The sequence below is a fragment of the Astatotilapia calliptera genome, chromosome 17 (assembly GCF_964374335.1).
Source record: "Astatotilapia calliptera chromosome 17, fAstCal68.1, whole genome shotgun sequence".
Classification (NCBI taxonomy): Eukaryota; Metazoa; Chordata; class Actinopteri; order Cichliformes; family Cichlidae; genus Astatotilapia; species Astatotilapia calliptera.
This window is the reverse complement of record NC_137438.1, coordinates 23,933,387-23,956,657: the sequence shown is the minus strand read 5'-3', so window position 1 is coordinate 23,956,657 and position 23,271 is coordinate 23,933,387. Positions and strand designations below refer to the sequence as shown.

The window sequence follows — 23,271 nt, the reverse complement described above, 5'->3', positions numbered from 1 at the left end:
GCCTAAGCCTGGCTTTCTTGTGCTTCAGCTCTGTGAAGAATTCTCTGTTCCTGCAGACGCTGGGACATAGACACACTTCTGTCTTTGCTCGTAGTCGTCCGCCTGTCAGAGGGTTCACTCAGAGGCAGCATAATTAAGTGTGTGCATGGATGTGTGTCTGCACAACTGCTTATGTATGCTTGTATGCTGTGTACATATGTGTGTGTGCGTGTGTGTGTTTAGAGGTGGTGGTGGTGGGGGGGGGGGGGTGAAGGAGCACACGCAAGGCTGTCCTCTGCAGGCCATCTGGGACTCTGACTAACTAATAGACTTCCTACATTCATCTAGAAGCGCTACTTGTACATCTCAATCATGTAGCTGTTGACCGCAAACAGGCCCGTAATGACATTAGCCAGCTCTGGCTGTGTGAGGACAGCGTGTGGGTTGCCTGACGCCAGGAGGTTAGCCTGTTTCCTGGGGGCCTGTAGGGCCCCTGATGGAGCCCACACAAGTGTTATGGGCATCTGCAAAAACTACAGTCCTACCTACTGTCACTGCTGGAAATGCCTTCCTCTGTGACATGGGACAGGGAACCTATAAGCCAAATATTAAATACCATAAATCATATAATGCTGTCCACAAGTCTTGAGTCATTATTCATTTCTTTATATTTTGGAAAATGGGAAACAGGTGCAGAGTTGAACTATTCTAACAAGCTTGAAAGTCAATATTTGGTATGACCACCTTTATTTTTCAACACAGCCTGAACTAACTTAGGCAGTTTTCTTGGAATTTCTTTAGGTAGTCCTCAGGAATAGTTCTCAAGCTTCTTAAAGGACACTCAGAGCTCTGGATGTTGGGTGCCTTTAGATCAGGGGTGTCAAACTCAAATGCACAGTGGGCCAAAATTCAAAACTGGAACAAAGTCGCTAACATTTGTTCCAATGTTGTTTCTCATTGTCCACAGCCCCAACAGAGCTGTGGACAATGAGAAAGATGGTGGGCTAACATTAATATTTATTGAAAAAAAATCTTCCTCCAGATTTAAGAATGAATCTCTTCTTATGGACTCAAATAAGTTTTGCTGGAAAACTGAATATGGAACAAGCAAAGCTTAATACTAAACAATATATATATTAGCTGTATAATACCAGTAGGCCAGCTCTAATAGTAATTTGGTAAATTACTATTAGTGTAATTAATGTAATTAGGCCAGAGTTTGACACCTATGCTTTAGATGATCTCACACTGCTTCAATAACATTGAGGTTGAGGCTCTGGGGAGGCCAATCCATGCCTGATACTGCTCCAATTCTTCTATCCAGGTATGCCTTTACTGCATACCGTGTGTTTTGGCTCACTGTCATGCTGAATAATGAAGCTTTTGCCATTAGGATGTTTTTTTCCAGATGCGTTGGATGGATCCTTGATGTGATTCTGGGTTAATGCTGCCCCAAACCATGACTGAGACTCCACCATGTTTTACAGATGCTCATCCCATCATTCAAGTTCATTCAGCTGACCCACAGTGAAACCTACCTGCTGTGTGACTAACCAGTAATGATAGTTAGCATTATCACATAACGTAGCACTCCATTAACACATTTACCTTGGTGAAAATGTCAACAAACCAGTGGGTGTCATTATAAGGATAAGACATCAGGAAGTTGTAGAAAGACCTTAGTCCATCATATAAATTCAGTCCATAGATAACTAATGAAGTAGAGGACTGAGTATTTAGACTTCCTGCATTGGTGTGATGAGGTAGGATTTAAATAGAAGTGTTTTTGAAGATTTGGCTGCATTAATATAGTTTTTGAGTGGACTGCAGTGGTGTAGACTTACATTGATATTCATGCCCCGACCTGTCCCACAGAAGGCCACAAGCCTGATGACACCAGCCCTACAAAGAAAGCCCTCCGCAGCCTTTTGAGGGCCTGAGTTTCAGGTATTAAGGAGGCCAAAAGGGTGGAAAAGCAGTGTGGAGGAGAGCAGCCCCCATCGCCACCTCTTGTCCTGCCATTTCTACCTCACTTCGCCTTCTTTACATCACAAGAATGTAAATCTTTAAAGCCTGTGCATCTGAGAGAAAGGGATTTAAAAAGCTGATCCTCCCTGTGTGAGTCACAGACAGTGCCCCCACCTTTCACCCTCTTTCTCTTTCTGTGTGAGCTATTGTTTTCAGACAGATGTTGGATCTGTACATTTACTATTTTTATTCTATAATAAAAGAGTAAGGAGCTGCACTTTGTTGCAGAAGGAGCTGAAATCCAAGTCAAATAAAAACCCTGCGTCCACGGGCCATTTATTACGACTGTTTGCTCTCTGAGGGCCGGAGAGCGACTGAATGACTCACTGGCACCAAGGCTGTATGCTGGGCTTGGATTTCTGTGGTTGGCATGCCGTCCCTCCTTCAATATTGACCGGCTTTTATCTCCTGTGTCTCCCTAACAGTTTACTCTAGAGTTTTATCACCCTCGCCATAATTTTCTGCCTCCTCTTGTCATGAAGGAGCTGGGTAAAGAGGAGGAAGCAGGAGTTGCTTTGTGTGCTGATCTGTTTTGTCAACACAAGGGGGCAGTGGTGGTACCATGCATCATTTGAATCTCCCCATCTCCATATACAGCACACCCTACAGCAGGTTTTCTCTTTCAGGCTTTTATTTTGTAACAGCTTAAAGTTTGTATACTGATACATTTGCTGCTAGTTTAGTGACAAATAACAGTTGTTGTACCAAATAAAGTTGAAGGAAAATATTATTTTATTTATTAAATCAGAATTTTTGTGCATATGTTTTCAACCTTTTTATAAATTGGTACCTTATTAGATTATTAATATACAAATATATGTTTTTAATAAATATAATCACTTATGTTTTTCAATGAGGTTATATATTTAAATATGATGGGTATTTTCTTTTAAAGTTATGTTTAATATTTTTGAAATGTAATCAATTTTTTGTCTATTTTCTTTTCTTTTTTAATCTTTTAATTTTATTTATTATTTCCTCAAAATTATTTTTTAATCATGTTATTTATGCTTTTACACAATGTTTAGATATTAGTTCATTTTATTTGAATTAGTATATTTTTTTATTTTCCAAATAAGTTTAAGTAGTTTTTTAATTTGTTATGTAGTTACTATGTGCTTTTAAATAGCCGCCTTTATTTAGTTAATTTGATTTGATTTTAATTTGATCAAATAATATAACATTTTTTGTTTTAGTCATTTTTTAATGATCTGTAATGTGCTTTTTATTGTGTTGAGTGCTTAATGTTGTAAGCATTTTCCCCTCTTTTTTAGTATTTATGTTGTTTACATGTATCATTTTTTTAGTTTATTTTTATTTTTTATTATATTTTATTACTTTTATTATTTTTATTCAATAGGATGTATTTACATCATTCAATATACTTTAAGAAATTACAGTTATTTTACATTGTTGTTGTATCTTTTTGCTTTATTTTTTTATTTGTTGGTTCTCCATTTACCTAATCTTCAAAATTCACTTACAGATAGAGTTGATTTTTCACTTTATTTATTCTGTTTTTACATTTATTTTAAGAATAAGAGCATTTCAAATGGTTTTTTTTGTTTGTTTGTTTTGTTTCCTCCTGCAGGCCCACGGTCGTCCAGCTTTCTGCACCTCTCTGTGTCCACGCTTCCTGTCTCACATGAAGGCTCGTCCTAAAGACTTCTGCCCTCCCTATTACCGGAGCTCCAAGTTCACACAGCAGCGTCCTTCTTCTCACGGAAAGGTCCAGAACACACACGCTTCCACTGCCCCAAAGAGCCAAATGCTTCAGGGTGAGGGGTTATTAATGAAACATCTGGACCTTTCACTGCTGACTCCTTTATCTCCACAGGCCTGCTCAGTAGCAAAAGCTAGCAGCCATCAAGCTTGTCGTTAGCTGTGTGTGTAGTTGTGTTTGCTTAACTCCAAATCTATCCTCTCTAGCGAGGACGTACCCACAGCGCCGCCCTTCTGGTGGTCTCCTGGAGTGAAAAGCCTGGTGCTGGGAGACCTACCGCTCCTTTCAGAGCCCAGCCTCTGATGTGAAGGCATTTCTCCCACCACACACCTCAGCAGGGCACCACTCCCAGAATGCTCAGCTGAATGTGTGTGAATGTGTGTGTACAGCAGAGGAGGGGGCATTTCTTAGGATCGGGGTCTAATACTAATTATTCTGCCATATGGTGGTCGGCTCCCTCACAATCGTCTTTAACCCTCCTCTCTGAAGAAACGTGCTGCGCCCAATGCCATGGCTTTGCACTCTGACACATGTCATTCATATGCACATCAACACACGCACGTACACACCAGTTCATGTGCACGTGTGTGTGTGTGTGTGTAACAGATGGGAATGGCAGGGCATTGTAAGAGGAGGCAGTGCAGAAATGTGCTTTCCAGCGCGTTCTCTTTATCCCCCTGTGCTGACTCCTCTTGGCGACAGACCCCCAGGAAACAAGAGCAGATTGTCTGACACCCTCCACCCCTGCAGCGCCACCACCACCACCACTACTACTACTACACACACACCCTCACAGCAGTCAACAAAAAAAAAGGAGGAGTGAGAGGAAATGGGCGGTGTTGTATGGATTTGAAGTTTGTGGAAGAGAATCTTGGAGCTATGAAAGGAAATGTGGAAAGAAGAGCCGGAGAGAGGGGATAATAGCTGTGGTAGGAAGAGAAAGGAAGTGGGTTCAGGTTTGGACTGAATGTGGGCATTAAAACACATTTTGTGGATATTAAGTGTCACAGTGAAACATAGTAATTTATCCGATGCCACAAAGTTCACAAAACCGCCTCATTTAGTTTATTTTGTATATCGAATGTCTTTAAATCATCTTGTTTGTTGGTTAAAACAAGCGAATCTTGTTTTTTGTGTTTTCTGTGATTTGCTGTGTTCGTTTTCATTCCCCATTAACAGTTTTACTTACACAAGTTCATTTTACTACTTTAGCCCTTATACAAGAGAGAATTTATGTTTACTTCCAGTCTTGTGTATTCACTACGTCTCTGTACTTAAAAATGAAGATTTCAAACATAACATCCATATTCGGGCTTAGCGGGGGATCGGGGATCAAACCTCACATCAGAGATCAAAGTTCAGCTCATATATGTCACAGATTTTTACACATCATTTGCATTTTAATGGACTGGGTGACGTTTTGTGATATTAGTGTTACTCTGTTCAGAGCTGCTGTTCAGCTAAGATAGTAACACTGAAATTCACTGACTGTCTAGAGCTTTATTTTTTTTAATTATGATATTAATTAAAGAAAAGTTTGGTTTAGTTAAAGGTCAACTGTTAAGACTTCTTTTTAATCCTTTTTTTTTTGTAAACCAGATTAATTATTAAGCTAAATGAAAAGGCAGACACATTTATTGTGTCTTTATGGAGTTTAGTTGACAGATTATGGAAGATGAAGGATTAAAGATGGACCTACCTCTGTTCGAAAGAATCAGAACTTTTCAAAACTTATAATTATTTGTCTTGTAAATTCTGTGTCTGAATTTAGGTTCTTGCTTTTTCTTTGTTGTTAGCAGCTGCTTGAGAGCTGACAGGTTAGTGGAGTTTAGTCAAGGTATTTCTAAATATGTGCAATTGATTATAGCATTTGTGTTGTAGAGATATTTGTATATGTGTAAATATATGTTTGATTGTATTGTATGATTATTGAAAATATGTAGAAAATGAAGCCAGTTGTTTTTTAGAGGGGTTTCTGTGTGATAAGATAAGATAAGATAAGATAAGATGAGATAAGATAAGATAAGATGACCCTTTATTAGTCCCACAAGTGGGAAATTTGGTTGGTCATAGCAGAAAGTGGACAGTACAAAGTTGAAAGGAGCAAAAATTAAGAAATACAATAGAATAAAACAAAATAGAACGAAATAAAATAGTATGTCAAAATTGCACATGTTGCATCAGAAAAAGAAATAAAAATCCAATATATTGGCCCTCCGGATCAGCCTGTTCATCCCCAGCAGAGATGCTGCTGTCCCAGCAGACCACAACGTAAAAGATCGCTGACGCCACCACAGAGTCACAGAAGCTCTTCAGGAGTGGGCTCATGTCTCTTTGGTTGAACCTAAAGCTACGGCTGGCCAAACTGACATGACAACATGTTCCTGTTTTGTCTGAGCCAATGTGCTGCTGAGACAAAATAGTCAGCAACAGGACGATTCATCCTGTTGCTCACCATCCGTTTTGCTGTGAGCCGATCTCTTCATTTGTAGCATTTTGTAACGTGTTAGTAATTCTCTATTATCATTAGGAATGGCCGGGTTTGTGTTTCAAGTTAAACTCTATACTCATACTTGAGAAGAAAGTAAAGAAAACTCTGAAAGCTATAAACTTATCACACAAACATCAAAATTCAAAGATTACAACCAAAATTAAAAAAAACAAAAAAAAAAAAACAGTCTAAAGCCGCTACTCTTCCACATCAAAAGGAGCTAGTTGGGGTGGTTTGTGCATCTGGTTCCCAAATAAGCAAAAGAAGGGCGATGGATGGGAAAAATACATAATAGTAAATTGGAATACACCAAGGACCACGACAGGATGGTCTGAGATTTTAAACTGTGAAAGCGGTAGGGGTGTACTCACTAATTCCACCTGACAGATATGTTTTTTTTAATTTACTTATTTAAATTGTGTGTCATTTATTTGAGTCTGTCACCTTTAAGCGCTGCTTAGTGTTTCTTATTGATATACCGTACACATATACTGCACACAGCTGTACATGCAGTTGCAGGTTTGATTCATTTGTCTTCTTTTTTCTGTGCGTCTTTCTTCATCATACTTTGAAAAAGAAACATTCAAACTTTTAATTGGTTCCAGAAAGTTGGTATTTTTGTTTATCTTTAAGCAATCTTCTGCACATTTAAGTTTTATTCTTTTCTTTTCATCTTTCATATCTGATTCATATGCCACTTTTTGAACCGACCCTTCTCTCTTTCATTTTATATATATCTTTGATGTTATTGTAAAAGCAGAGTGACGTCTGAATCTCTCAGTTCTTACAGAAACAAACAGAGCTTGTGATGTTTTCCACACACTTGTTGCCACAAACAGCTTGCAGGACGCCTCCAGTGTATACTGTTGTAAGTGTTTAGATAAAAGGTCCCCTGCCCTCAGGTCTGATGCTTGTTGTGAATATGGAGTTGGGAAACAGGCAGCTGCTCCAGTGGGGTGATTTCTTGCAGCCTTTGTTAGCAGGCCGATCCACTCAGCAGGGAAACAAGTGTCTGCTCCAGGACTGAGGAAAGTGGGAACAAAACTGTCACGAGCAGACTCTGGAAGTTTTAAAAATGAACCACAATGTGTTGACCTTTGAGGAATAGAAGAGTGGATTTATTCCCTTGATTCAGATCCATATTTAAAGTCAGCTCTGTGGCTGATGTGAATCTTTACTGATATTTATTTGTGTTTTTATAGAAGGACACTTCCATCATATTCCCATCAGAAGAGCGGGCTTCGTGCAGAACGTTGGTCTGATTGCAGGAAGTCGCTCTGCTATAGTCATTCCCTGTGCCCAGCTCCCCGCTGCTCCACCCAGCCTTAATCCAACACCACCCTACAACAACACGCCTCACCCTGACTCTGAAAGACAGGAGAACAACTCAAACCCCACTCCAGCATCTCCTCATCCTCTTCCTCCTGTGAAGGAGAAACCGCTTGGGGGGGAAAAGGTGTCCCTACCCGCAGTGCTGGAGCCCGACCTCAGACCTGCTGGATCAACCCTCTCACCACCACCCAGCTCCCTCTCCCGGGGGTCTTTTTCAGATTTAAGCCGTCCACCTTCCAGTTTATTCAGTCGGAGCGCCGACCTCAGCAGTGGCAGGAGCAGCGTCCTCTGTGACAAAACATCTGGTAAAAATCTCAGTTAGCCGTTTTCATGGCACCTTTAAGACTTGTATGAATTATAACTTATATTTACTAATCAAGTACTTCAGGCTGATTTAAATGATGTTTTCAAACACCCAAACCCCAAATATATTTACTACAAACTAATATAAATGGTACAGTATAGTAGAAATAAACCTGCCAATACTCCAAAATGTGAGAAATTTTATTTCTCAAGAAGAGATTTAAGCATTGAGGGAGTTGTAGCTCAGGTTGCAAAGGTGTTCTTGGGCAATATATTGAACTCCAGTTTCCCTTGATGGATTAATATCATCATACCTTATACATGAATTCAGAAACATAGAATATCTAGTGTGAATAAAACAGTCTACATGTAAGTAAACCAGATCTTAGAAAAGGTTAAAAAAGCAAAAACACAAAAAAACAGAAACATAACTTTTAAAAACTTTTGATGTTAAAGATTAAATTTCCATCTGGTGTTTCTGATGAGTTTCAGCTGATGAAGAAGGATATCTGCAAGGGTTTATTTCTGTCCCAAAAATATGGCTTTTTTTTCCTTTTTTGATTAGTGAAATGTGTCAGAATTAACAGGAGAGAAAGTGATGTCATTCTGCAAACTGCAAGCAGCAGTTTAGACTCAAACTTCTGATCAAATTATTTTTTCTTCTGTCTTTCAGCAGCAGATTTGATGGTCTCAGCAGATCCAGAAGGCTATGTTTCTTTATCCCCATCCCATCCTTCCCCTCTCATGCAGTTACCCCTAGCTTCTTCCCCTCCAGAGGAATCAGACCTTCATCAATCCTTCAAGAAAAACACCACCGCCGACAGCACCGCCACCCCTGTGTTCTACGAGCCACTCTTCGGCCAAACCAAACCCATCTCACCTCGCCCAATACCAGCCATCCACTGTAATTCAGATAAACCTCAGAGCAGCAAGAGAAGCACAAAAATACCACAAAATATCCACTTAGAAGTATTTGTAGCTCCTGCCGATCTCAACACATCCTTGGACTCCGATCAAGGTGCCACTCTGGCTTTTCCCTCCACCACTTGGTCCTCCTGCCCAAGTCCACAGAGGACCACTCCCCACTCAGGGTCACTGGCAAAGCTGACCCCTTCTCCTCCAATGTCTCGGATGGAGTCTCATCGCTGGCCGGTCCTGCCTCCAATCTCCCCTGTCAGAGGTGAGAAATGAGCTTGGCGACATATGTGTCGTTCACAGCCTCCTCCCTGCCCAACACTACACTCCTACCCACTTTCTGAGGGCCCTGATTGTCCTGAACAAGGGTGGACATCCACCCCGGGACAAAGAGATCTGGTCAGACAGAGAAATCAAAGCCTACTTCCACAGTGAGGCCTTCAGATGCTCCTGCCCCCATCAGCACATTGTGAAAGCTCTGCTGTCAGCCTGTTTTTTCTCACCTCCTCCCACCACATAATAAATAACACATAAAGCTTTTCTTTTTCCTCTAAATCAGCAATAGAAAGGAGGGCTTTTGATGAAAAGCTGGTACCGTTTGAGTCGCTGCTCAAAGCCGTGAGGCCCCAACAATAGAAGTCGGGGTGCCTACCTCGTGTGGCGTGCCTCTCAGTCTCAGCGCCCCCCCCCCCCCCCCCCCCCCCCCTCATGGCTTCACTTTTCTCTGGGCTCTGAGAGGGAAACGTGTAGCTGATGGTCATAAATCCACACTGACCACCGCTCGCTGACGGCAGAACACTGAGGAGGAACGCCACAATAGAATACCTCTATGGCTTTCCTGTGGCCCGCTAATTTACCGTTCCCAATGAGCATAAAGGACATGCCACTGACATCTGACTTCTCCAGGAACTTTATGAAAGAAAGCAAACAATGTGGAAATTGTGTAGGGATTTTCTCCTTTCTATCAGAGACATCTACTGTTCTCTGTGTGGTGCTGTGCTACAGGGGGGGGGGCCATGCTGTATCGGAGCACGCTGTTCTCTTCACGGCAGACACAGAGAGCGTGTCACTGGTTCATTTATTTCCTCGCAGATGGAGGCAATTCAAGTTCAATGCAGCCTCAGTGCGGCTCAGTTTGACGCTTGCAAGCTAATTCCAGTTTATTACAACCTTCAGTCTTGTTTGTTCAGGTTTACATGAATTATTATGTTTACTGTTCTTGCCAAAGTCGCAAAGGTGCATGGCAGCATTTATAAAAGACAGACAAAAACCAACGGACAGGTCCACAGTTGGGCTTGATCAACTTAATTACATCCTATTGATTTAAATGGAAGTGAAGGCAGCAACAGTAATTCAGCCCTCAGTAGGCCAGTTCCCTTCCAGTTCTTTCCCAAATAAAATGACTTTACCGGGAGCATTTCGTAAGAAATTACAGCTTTTCACTACAGTTCAATTTAACGTTTTTAGAATAAGCTAGACCTTGCTCAACATTCAGTACAGCTATTAAACTGTTTATTACATCTAGATAAGATACGGTGAGAATTATTTTATTTATCTCAAAAGTACCGGTAAGGATATTCCTGTCCTTCACACACAACCTATAACAATACAAGAACATAAACTGGATGCACAACTAAAAGGGATTTTTATTTTAATCTGATCTCACAAAACACAAGATGACATGAGAGGCAAAGCTATCAGGCTTTGAGGTGAAACTGAATGACAAAAAATCTGTGAAACACGAAGAGGAGGCCAAAACTTAAATATGTGATCCAGGCAGTTAAAAAGGAGGTAAAACAAAAAAAACACTAGATAACTACTAGAATAAAGCAAAATAAACAGAAAAATGCAAAAATCAACACGTCAAAGTCTGATGTTCTCAGCAGTACAGAGCAAGTACAAGGAGCTGCTCTAAGGAAACACAAAAAGTAAGGAAATTTGTGTTTATTTCTTTTTATTAACAATGCTTCTTGGCAATAAATCTTACACTGTTGGAAAGCCTGTTTGTTCCTGAAAAGCATGTCCAGTCTTCTCTGCCAATGCCCAACAGCCCTTCATTAATGTATTGAATGATTGAAGTCTGAAGAAAGAAAGCATACTGGATTCTCCCATATCTTCACTGGTCTGGTACCAAACTCTGTCACCTAAAATTGCCCACACACAGCACAGCTTAGAAACTGACTCCAGAATTTGGGAGTAGACGGGAAGGAATGGCCTGCCTGCAGTCCTGACCTCAACCTCAATGAACACTCGTGGGATCAGCTTGGGAGTGCTGCCATAGTGACCAACACAACCAGATTGGCTCACTTGTGGAAATTGCTGATTGAAAAATAGCAGTGTGTGACCAAGCTGGTGACCAGCATGAGGAGGAGGTGCCAGGCTGCTGTAGTTGTGTATGGTCCATCCACATGCTACTTGCCGGTATGTCTGCTTTCTTTAGACTTCAATCATCCAATACATTAATGACGCCAAACAAGAGTGAATAGCAGAGTACGCAGTTTGGCATTAGCATAGAGAATTTTCATGGATGTACCTACATACTCAACTCTACTGCTCAACCTACAAATTTAAGAAGAAACAAATGGGCTTGCCAACGGTATAAGATTTATTGCTAGGAAGCATTGTTATGAAATGACACACAGGAAATGTGGTCCAGTGGCATCAAACCCATGGTCTTGCAGTACCCTATACCATACGGGTCATCTACTCAGTCAGGTGAGCTACAGTAGTGCCCAGATTCCTTTTTAAACTTATAAAGTAGTCTGAGAAAGGTAAACCTGTAGTTATCTTGGAAAGTCACAGCTTTTCTCTGTGCAAGATCCGCACTTTGTGCTACTAAATGCTTCTCCTCTTATAAAAACTTCACCTTGGAGTTCTGTTGAAACCAGCAAATCAATCAAATTTAAATCAGGCAAATTAAGTTTTATGGACAGATTTCCACCACGTTATGGTCACGTGTCAGAAGTTCATCATTTACTTTAACTCAGCAGAAGATCAAATTCCAGCTCAAGTGACTTTAGACACAACAGACTGTAACTTTTTTATGTCTCACTTAGACAGCTGAAGTCTGAAGGTCTGACGGATTTGTATCACCAACTTTACACCAGATGGTCAAAAAAAATTTGCCTTCTTAAATCTGTGTCTGCAAAGTCATGTTTTTTAAAAATGCTCAAATTAAATTTGTCATAAGCTGGAGTTGTCACTTAAAAAGCTATAATCTGAGAGGTATGGCTTTGGAAGGGATGGCATGGTTTGTATCTATAGCAACAGCCCCAGTGTGGTACTGCGTTTGGCAGCAGACACTCTCCTTGTCTCACTCAGCCCTTTGTGCCCCCCAGCATGGCTTTCTCATATCCCATCAGTCCATACAGTGACCCCAGACTGACCTGTTTTGAGCAACATCTCCAGAGTTTAACTGTCCCTGACAATGAAGCAGGGCACTGTCCTGGCCTGGCCTGGCCTCTCCACTTAGGGCCTTTCAGCATGGCGCTGTGACCAGGAAAAGAAGGCCACAGGCACACAGAGGAGTCGTTGTTTTTATCCAACTCTGTCAAATCAAACCCACTGACCCCCCACAGCCACCCTTAACCTCCCCGAAAAACTCGCCCTGACTCAGTAGAGCCCTCGTCGACTGAGAATGACAGCTGAGTTGACAGCAGCAATATGCTTTGAAGTGTCAAGTCAAGTCCTTCCATTGTCTCTCTGAGTAGAGCGCCAAGCCGCTCAAGTGCACAATAGTGCAGTGGTGTGTGCGTGGCGTTGTTCACTTACTTGACTGCGCAAGGGTGGCTTCATGTGTACATTTATACTCGTCTGTGTGGGTGAAGGAGCTGAGTTTGCCTTTTCCTTTTAGAGCCTCTGTATATATTATCCTTTTGTCCAGGCCAAGCTGTTCTAATGTGAGAAAAGCCTCGACAAGCTTCTTTCATGGCAATGACAAAACACATCACCCAGTGAAACAGTTTCTCTCACTAATCCTCTGAGTTTTAAACCAGGCAGAGTGAAACAGTTTTGATGACGAGCCTGACCGTTTTTAACATTCCTCAAAGTGCCCTCTGTGCGCTTAAGGGAAGATTTTCCTGCTATGTTTAGTGTAGGCAAGTTGAGAGTACTTTTACCCTGAAGCCTCACCTGAGGGGCTTCACTTGTGGATGTCCTGTATTGTGTTTTGCCCACTTGTCAGAATCCCCCTCCTTGAAGGGGTGAGCATCAATATAGCTGACTACATCCAGCCAAGAGAAGCTGTGTAGTCTGACTTTTGTTTTCCTTTCTCTTTGGTGTTCTCATTATTATTAAATTATATAGCAATCTTTTATTGATATTTAAAGGATTTTGTGATAGTTTATGTGGGAATCAGTCAGTACTAATGAAAAAAATTTAAGGTACATTTAATGTTCCAGTCACAAAGGCCTAGAGACCAGCCAGTGACCCATTGAAATGTATCTGCTTCAACTGCTTAGTAAGTGGTTGCTGGCTTTTGGTAGGTGAAGTTGAGCCCAACAATTGCTCTTGTCGCTGGCAGATTACTGCTTTGCCCATAGTTTGTCTCGAAAAATTACAAACCAGACTGTAAACGGACACTGCTCACCTACAAACGAAAAGTTTGCATTACACTGCAACTCACCTTTTACTTTGAGGGGACATGGTCTCAGTTTCACTACTACTTAAAGAGTTGTCGGCAGGCTACAGCTGGTCATATACCACTACTACCAATTTCACCTTGCGACTTCCAACAACCACTTGTTTTCTAATAATCAGAAGTTAGCTAGTATAAAACAGCTAACCTAGCCTTATCTAGTTTTTTTTTCCTAGCCTTATCTAGTGTGCCTGCTAATGCTCTAGAGTTCATTCAATTGCACATTACACCTTGTTTAATGTATACAATATAGCTATGATATAAGTGTAAAAAAAATGTTATACCCATACAAAAACAGTTGTATGGGTTATTATGTGCCACACTAGCAAGCTGAGCTAACTGTAGCTTTATATATAGCTAATGGACATAGCTTAAGTAATTTAAAGAAAAATCTTCTAGCAGCAGAACATAAATATAGATTTAACTCCTGCCTTGGAAAAATCAAAACATTTTACTTCAAAAAGTTGTTTCACAGAGTAAGAAAATGTAAATTGAAACATGTTAAAATAAAAATAATATGCAGTCATGTTATTTGGCGCTTACATTTTCTATTGTTTTCATGCACTGTACTGGGTCCTAATACTTTTCAAATGTAACAATCCACTGTGCCCACACATGTCATTAAAAATACATTTAATCCTTATCTTCAGCTTCATCATCATCTGTATTATCGCCATAATATTAAACACCCGCTCTGTGCTGTTGCAGGGCGCTCAGCAGCATCTCGCTGCTCTGAGATCAGCTGCAGTCAGTCTCGTGTGTTCGATGAACTGGAGGCCATTGCGCCACTGTCAACTTCCTGTTTGTCTTTGGACCAGCCATCTGACTCATCAGGCTGCCCTTCACCTGAAACAGGTAACACGTTCAGCACTTAAACAGCTTCAGCTAATGATACAGCTTAATAATTACAGTGTTTCCAGCTTTTTCCACAACTTTGGTCCAAGCACTTAGGTCTAGGGCTGCGTATCGATTTTGATTTCCATAATTGATTTGATTTGATTGACTGATTTGACTCAGACAATCAATTTATCAGTACATATCCATACTTTTATATCTATGTATAAAAACAAAACTGACACTTGGTTTTATACAAATATAAAACCCCCAAAAATACAAAATGACAATTATATTTGACTTCATCAGAGGTGTAAGCATCACAGCAGCTGCCTTTGTGTCAAAGTAACTGAGGATAAAACAAAGAAAAACATGAAGGAGATTTTTCTGGCTTGGTCTTTTATAGCAAATAACCCCCTTAAAAATATTCTGCAGTAGACCAAAAACGGAAGAAAACCATGAATCAGCAGATGAACATTACCTGATGCTGCTGAAGTGAAGCAGCCAAAGTTACAGAGGTTTATTAGACACAGCCAAGCGTTTTGTCGTTTGACATAATTTGTAAGTTTAAATTTCTTTGGTGCTGACCAGCAGAAATTTGGCTTTCTTATTGGAGGTCATTTAAAAAAAATAACAGCAGTAGACAGCACTGTGCACAATGGTAGACTGGTGTGCAATAAGTAACCGAATAATGGAGAAAAGAGAGATTTTTGATGGTAAACTCTTGAAATACACTGAGAGAGAGCTGAGCAGGAAGTGTGATTTAATCGTGGTGGAAGCAGAACAGCAGAAGTAAGAGGGAGCTCATTACAATGTTTTTCAAACGTGAAGCGTAGTTTTGGTCTTCTTTTGCCGCTGCTAGTAAATTTTGGTTGGAGAGTGACGAAACCTGCAGCTTCAGAATCTGTGAGATGTCGGCTTTCAGCACTCGATGGCGTCCATACGTGCCATCGGGTGAATGGGGGGGAATCTTTTTCCATTTACCTGCTCTTTAATCGTTTGCTGTTTTAGCTGTTTTGCGGTTGTTGAAATAGTTTTGTGAGCTTTAACCTGAGATTTCTGGCAAAGTACATTTATATTTAAAAATCAATTCAGGATTTAATGAATCGATATCAGAATATTCAAACTAAAATTGATTTGAACTGGAAAAATCGATTTTTTTAAACCCACCCCTACTTAGGTCTTGGATTGTCCTGAAATTTTGTAGATACTTTTGTAATCCACAGATGATATAACCTACTGACATTCTCAGTCTTATTACCATGACATTGAAATTTCATGGTTTTAGTCAACTTTCTCGACAGCTTTTTGATGGCTTGCCATTAATTTTTTGTGCAGACATCATAAGGTTAATATAGAGGTCTGACAATAAAGGACCAATTACCAATCAAGTGGTTAATATGATGTCTTCAAAAAGTATGTTTTTTTCAGAGAATGGGGAAAGTAGGACCCAAAGGCAGGACTTTCTACGTTGAACATTTCTCCCAGTGTCCATGGTCCATGTTTCCATTCCCTTTGCGTCTGTATACAATGCATGCGGTTTTTCCTCTTGTTTCTGCAATACTCCTGGAAGTCACAGAGGCAGCGGTTAGTAACATCCACATCGGCGGCAAACTCAAACACTCAAACAATCTCACAGCTCAGCCACTCTGTTAAATAACTCCCTCGACGAGGCTGATCAGCAGCAGGTGCATGCGATTACGCTTTAGGTGCGGCAGGTCTCACGGTGGGAAAAACAGCCACACACACACAAATATAAGGGGAAACGAGGGACATCACACAATACACGACCATTGCAGGTCACCCGGCGAGGACAGTGAACAGTTTTAAGAAGCAACAGGTCATCAGGTATAAATACAAAACTAACAAATGTACAAATATTGAAAGGTAATTCATTCTCATCTTTGAGGGTCTGTCTGATGTGTTTTTGATCGTTCAGCTTACTGATTCATTTAGTAATTAAACCATAATTTAAAACAAAAGTATCCTCTTATTATTGTGTGTGTTTTTGTTTTTGCTTTTTTCAATTTAATTTCAATTTAATTTATATAGATCAAATCGCAACAACAGTCATCTCAAGGTGCTTTATATTGTAAGGTAGACCCTACAATAATACATACACACGTTGCGTTTTTGCGGTTCACAGGTTATCAGCATTTGGAAATTTGGTCAGGCTTTAGTTTGGCTCCTCTTTCTCTCTCTGTGATTCCAATTCAAAGAAAGTTAAGTTTGTTTATTGTTGCTTCCATCTATGTGTGGCTCCCATTCATGTCTCAATTAGACATGCTCTCCTTTCTCTCTGACATCTGCCTTGTTACCAGCAGAGATGAGCTTATCTGACCACTCACTCTGTCAGGTCCTTGCATTGGCCCACACTGGCCAACAAAGGCGGAGTAAATGTGATTTGTGTTAGTGTGCATGCCTGTATTAGATAGCATGTGTGTGTCCTGGAGGTGGTTGAGTGAGATGCGGAGAGAAACATTAGCCAATGAAGACTTCCTCCACGTCCCTCATAGCCTGCTAATCCCTGACAAGGTGTTTAACCTGCTTGCTTGACCCGAACCTCTGTCTGACCTCCACGACCTTTGCCCCGAGGATGTGAAAGGATCAGCGCAGCCGCAACCACGGCAACCAGTTTGATAAAATCAACACAGGGCTCAGTCCAGAAGCTCTGGCAAATGCGAGCTAATGCTCCAGACTGATTGTTATCAGGCTGACGTGAAGCACAATTTAAATTTGTATAGGATATACAGGATTTAAAAAAAAATACAGATATTTAATCAGGCTAAACTGCATAAAGCAGACTCAAGAACAGCCTTTTATTTCAAAACAGACCAAAGGAACTCAGGCCTGGACCAAGAAAACCCCAAAAGAAAATAATGGTGAGCAAATTGCAGCTTCAGATGAGAGACTTTGCTGCATGTGTTTAATTTGTCCTCTTTAATGACTTTGTAGAACTTGAAATCTGACATGAACCTCTTTTAAAAACCTCTGTCATTACTCATGACCTTTGCTGATGTTGCACAACATCACTTCTGATCAGCGCTTTGAAGAAACCGTACAGCAGTTCATTCAGGAGCGTGTCACTGTGACACTGAGTGGGTGGCAACCACAGTGTCCAACACCTTAGTCACAGGATTAGTCATTTGTTATCTGCCACTGTGTTTGCTGAGTGTTGCTCAGTCTTTGGGCAGCTTGTGGCTAACGATAGATTAATACCCGACCTAACTGAAAGTGCTTCCCGCCACATTATGTTACAGCCACAGTTATCCCAGGGATTTCCTCTCAACGACTTCTTAATTTATCAGCAGCAGAAGCAACAGTTCCAGTTTTCTCACCTGAGGGATTACTTTACCAGTTCCCAACTGAAAACACTTAACAGAGGAATGTGCTCTGTGTGGATGCAAGCGCAAAACTTTCTCTGATTCTCTTTTCTAGCACTGCTGGGATGCTGCTGGGAGTGCTAGTGTGTGTGTGTGTGTGTGTGTGTGTGTGAGTGTGTGTGTATGTGTGTGTGTGTGTGTGTGTGTGTGTGTGTTCGTGTCCATGCAGCAGAGCGTAATGTGTGAAATCCCCTCAGATAGGAATGGTAGCTCCACACCGGGGATTTGCATGGGCAGTGAGCCACACTGTCACTGATCCGCTTTTAATTGGGTGTGACGGCGAGAACTTTGGAGTCTGAGGGGGGAATTGTGTGTGTGTGCGTAAGGTGGGGTAGATCTGGGGTGGTTTGCTTGAGGTGCTGTGCTGTATAATTTACAGTCATTTAATATTTCAGTTGAATCAAAAAAAATTTCAACAGATTATTAATTTTTCCAACATCTTTATGGTTGGAATACAAATATTAGACTGTGTTCTACTCTTTCAAGATTATGATATGTTGTATACTAACAAAAGTCTCTGAATGCATATTATGTTTTACCTAATTTACTTTTACCAGCTCATTAAGATGATGTCATAAGATGGCTTCCTGCGTACCTCATTCCCAGAATATAAAACACCTTATTATACTAGACCTTCCAGTTTATATTCACATATTGGTTCTAAATCATTTCATAGAGTGCTTTATCTTACTAAAAAAAGCTATCCCAAAAACATTAAAATATCTGCATTCAGAAATTTCTCATTAGCACGACTGAGGTGAATATTTTCTCAGCAATTCTAATATTCACTGCAATGTTTTCATCCTGATTTCTTCAGCCAATCGACTGTCAGCTGTTGAAACTTGTATCTATTTAAGTAAGTAAAATATAGCATGTGTCAAGACAAGAAAGCAGTGACACAGTGCTTTACAGAGGTGTCAGTAAAATATAACAAACATACTTGAACCGATAAAACAACCCAGAACAGTTTAAGCTTTTTTTTAAGGATATTACAGAGTTGCAAAGTTTTATAACTAAGGAATGAAATTCAAAGTCCCTTTTAGTTTTCAGACGAGTAAGTAGGAGCACAAGAAGACCCAAATCTGCAGACCTAGGGACCCGACTTGGAGAATAAAGGTGGAGTAGGTCGACAATATAGGTGGGGGACACTCACCTTGTTGGGCCATAAAAGTAAGAACCCAGATTTTGTCCTGACAGGAGGCCAGTACAGAACCTTTAAAAATTGGAAGATGTATGAGAAGATTTATGAATAAGAATAAGAAATATTGTGGTCATGTTTTTGTTTTTTTCTTGTTTTGTTTCTTGGGTGGACTCTCAGCTGTGGGTGGGTCTCTGGGCCTGTACCCAGACTGTTCATTGGATAATCCAGCCCAGGTTGATGTGTTCTAAAGCCCTGTTGTTCTGCCCTTGAAATGGTACTTGTTGCTATTGTCTACCTTTTAAAATATACCTATTAACACCTTAATTAATGGGTAGTGAATTTTGTAACTTTTTTTAAAAGATGAACTTTTGTACTAATTTATTAATTTGTCTTAGACATTTTATTACTAATTTATTCATTTGTACACTTAGACGTTGGCTGGTATTTTGATCTATTCTTTTTACTTACTGACCACTCAGCAGACCTGCACAGCTGATATACATGGCAATGCTTTTTATTTAAATGAAACAGTAAAACTTTGTTCATATATTTATATTTTACTAATTGACAGCACACATATACTGCACCCCTATGTGTGGGAGTGTAGTATGTAGTTTTACTTCATTGGGTGGTTATTAGTCCACCCTGCTGAATGGAAGTAATGGGCAGGAGTGTTTTCTTCAATGGTAGCAATAGGGGTTAAAGTTTGTTTTGACCTCTTTGTTTCCCTTACTGTTTGGTTAGATTCAAGCACCAATACAATACCAGAAAGTTTAGTATAGGTTAATTAAGTAAATAAATGAGTACTTTTATTATTTAAGAGTACCTAATGGCAACATTTATATGACTTAAAAAGAACTCATAAATGCTGTTGAATAGGTTGATAACAGGCTCAGATTGGGGTGTGGTGTGTGGTTTTGTCGGACCAACTGGATATTTTCTGATATTCTCTTTTTGTTATCAGGTTAACTTGAAGTGAGGCAACAGTGCTAACCACCGTGCTGCTCGCTTCTATGACAACCATATAAGGAAATTCACTCCTACTGACATTTGTTTCGATTTTCTTCCACAGGTGTTACTTTTATATAAGATGACCTCCATTATTGGAACTTTGGCCATGTTTAATACATGTATCCACCATTATTCATATTTATAATAGCATGTGTTATTATACTGTTATAGGATCTTTTCTATCCTATCTAAATTAACATTTTACATGTAGATGTATTAATTTTAAACGGCTCCAACATGTCTGGAGCTTTAAAGTTTATTTTTCTGATGAATATTTGAAATAATAACTGCCTGGACTAACTGGTCTGTTTGTCTAATCTTCACTGCAGAATATCAGAGGTCTCTGAAAGATTCAGATCTTGTTTTTCTGGTGTAACATCTGCTGCCTCCCCCAGCAGAGCTGTCCCCCGGCCTCGCAGCACTCACAATGGGCTGCGACTCTGGAAATCTGGGCTCCCTGTCCCGGGTTCAGCTGCTCCTCCTGGACCGACCGGCGCCTGAGACTCTTTTGAGTCCCTTTGAGCTGGAGGAGGAGGTGTCCCCGAGGTCCGATCTGACGATGCAGTATGATTCAGCAGGTAAAACATCAGCAATATTAAGCATGATAAAGCTAAAAAACCAAGCTGTGTGGAAATGCAAAGACCTTAAATGTTATGAATGGAGGGAAGAGGGGTTGGTGGGTAGTTTGGGAGATTGCAACATAAACCATGGATTTAACACAACCATGCACAAACATGCAGATACACCTGTAGCTTGTAGCTTGTTAATGATCAGGGGACACTGAGCCAAAAGAGGAAGTTCAGAGCCAAAGAACAAACTCTGACTAACACCCGTTATTTCAGTTAAGATGTTTCTGAACAGTCTGGATCGTTGGTGTGAGAGTGAGAAAGTGAATTCCTTCTGATTTTAATTGTGGTTTTGCATGTTTGTTGTAACTTAAAGACAAATCTGAGTTGACTGAGCGTAAACCTCCTGCTCTGACGGTTTGAGTGAGATTGTTTGATAAGCAAAAACCGTCACTGTAATAACAGGCAGCAGCTGGACAGGTGTGCCTGTGTGTGTGTGTGTCTGGAGAAAACACATAAGACCTTACATGGGGGGAAAATATGACCCTGAAGGTGTGTTTTCTCCGTCTACGACTGGCCTTGAGAGTAAGCAATGCATTTATGGTGTAAATCCCCCCCCCCCCCTTTTTTTTTTCTTTCTTTAACAAGCTGTAATATCGACTCTCATCTGCTCCCAGGCATGCCGCTGCGAGCTCTTAACTGCTTTTCCCTCAAGGTGCGGTGAGGCAGAAAAAGGTTTATAGGGATATCAGGATGTGCCATATTAATAAAGATCAAACCGCTAGAGTAGATCATTAACTGGGAAAGTCCGACTAAGAAAGCCAAACACACTTCGAAACAACACTGACACATAACACAGGATAAGAAACTGAGAAGAGTGTGTGCAGAAAACCCCTGCTGATTATAGACTGATAAGGCACCAGAGAGGGAGATAAACACTGTGGATGTTTAAGAGGTCAATTCAACCCATTCATGAAGAAACATCTCTCATTTTAACTCGACTCTGAGATTTTTGCATCTGTTCAAAAGCACTAAAGATCAAGAGAGCTCGCTCTTCGTCGCTTCATCATCTATCACGTATCTACTGGAAGATTTTTTCACATAACCTCATGTTTGAGTTAATTCTGTTCATGTCTTTTAGACACGAACACTGTTGTGGATTAACAAAAGTGACATATTCTGATATTTTATTGTTAAGCTGATAATCTCTGATGGTGACTTAGACCTCAGATGGTTCACTTTTTATAATAAATGAAGCGTGTCTTTGTCCCTCACAGCCTCTGCCTGAGTCTGATTCTCCAGAACGTCTCTTGCTGTTTTTCCTTCCCACTGACACCAAGTGATTTCTCATAACAGGTTGTCTGATTGTTGTGGTTTTCTCTTTATGATTAGAGGATCTTTTTCTTACAATATAAAGCACCTCGAGGCAAGTGTTGTTGTGATTTGGTACCATATAAATAAAACTGAAATGAATAAATATAATGGCAAGCATTAAACTGATGTGCTTCCAACTTTTGTCCCTAGTTGGGCTTTTTTACCCCTCAGCTTCAAAGGCTTCAAAGGCAGCCCGCTGAGCAACCAGGCAGGCAGCATGGACACGCAACTTGGTGAATGAGGGGATGTAGGATTTTCAAATTGATACCACAGGTCTATCTACTAGGTCGTGACAGACAGTTTTTTTCTTTGTTCAAACACAGACCTGTTTAAACAGACCTTGGCTTAATAGTATTAATGAATTAATAAGCTGTGTACTTTATTGTGAAGAAGAGACTGGGAATCGTGTTTTATCTGTACAAAAAACAGATTGTCTGCTTCCCTAACATCCTCCTCTGTCACACCAACCCTCTACACCTTCTCCTTCACTATAGTACAAGCTTCTCTGTGGTCTTCCTCTTTTCTTCCTCCCTGGCAGCTCCATCTTGAACATCCTTTATCCATAATATCCCAAATCCCTGCTCTGTCCAAACCATCTCAGCCTTGCCTCTTTAACCTTGTTTCTAAACTTCTAAACTAGACCTGAGCTGACCCTCTGATGTATTCACTTTTAATCCTGTCCATTCTGGTCCCTCCCAGTGAAAATCTCAGCATCTTCAGCTCGACCTGCTGTCTTTTTATCCCTCAGCCGTAAAACGCTGAAAGGGTATTATCATCCAAAGTGCTTGGCAAGCGGGGAGTGCACCCAAGTTTGTGAATGCGACAACTTGAGAACGAGCTGACATAGGGATTTGAAATTCGTACCGTAGGTGTATTTTCTAAAAATACACTCTCAGACAAAATACACTCTCAGACAAGTTCAAATCTCAGCGACCCCAACCTCAAGGTCAGGAGCTCAAGGATAGGATGTCACATGACTTCCAAGCGTTTACTGGGTGAACCACTTGACAGCGTCACAATTTATGATGATCTGTCTTCTTCTTTTGTTGCCAAAATATTCTTCTAAAAACATTCAAGACATTTAGTTTAATTCAGTTATCTGTACAATGGCAAATAACAACAACAGTCGCCTGAATCTGGCATTAGATAAAGACTTAGCAGAGTGAAAATCCCAACAATCAGGCAACCTCCTGTGAGCAAGAACCTGCGATGGTGGGAAGGAAGAACTCTGAGTTTCTAACCTGCTAAATTAAATGAATGTTGTCTTCAGTTTGGTAATAAACAGTTAGTTTTGCAGGTTTTCTCAAGCATCCTGAGGTGCCCAGTTGCAGACCCCCTGATTTGCAAAAAGTAAATAAAAGACAGTGAGTGGGAAGCTTGAAAACGATGGATCTTGTGGAGACTTGCATCATCATTATCTGTATGATGGCAATGTTTTTGCTCTTCATTTGGGGGTCAGTCAGAGTTAGTCAGTCAATTTGGTCTTCATGTAATTATACCTTTGACCTCGTACTTTTTAAACTGTAACGGTTTGTGGCTTATTTATTTAATCAGA

General features: G+C 40.5%; 1 protein-coding gene across 1 annotated transcript in view; it reads left to right on the top strand.

Moving 5' to 3' along the window:
* The window catches only part of LOC113008682 (uncharacterized), a 68,743-nt gene that overhangs the window by 7,953 nt on the left and 37,519 nt on the right, over window positions 1-23,271 (top strand). Inside the window, exons 3-7 of the mRNA XM_026146301.2 lie at window positions 3,599-3,785; window positions 7,424-7,858; window positions 8,530-9,036; window positions 14,116-14,262; window positions 20,175-20,354. Of these exons, the coding sequence (XP_026002086.1) occupies window positions 3,599-3,785; window positions 7,424-7,858; window positions 8,530-9,036; window positions 14,116-14,262; window positions 20,175-20,354 (1,456 nt within the window). The remainder of the gene's footprint in view (window positions 1-3,598; window positions 3,786-7,423; window positions 7,859-8,529; window positions 9,037-14,115; window positions 14,263-20,174; window positions 20,355-23,271) is intronic.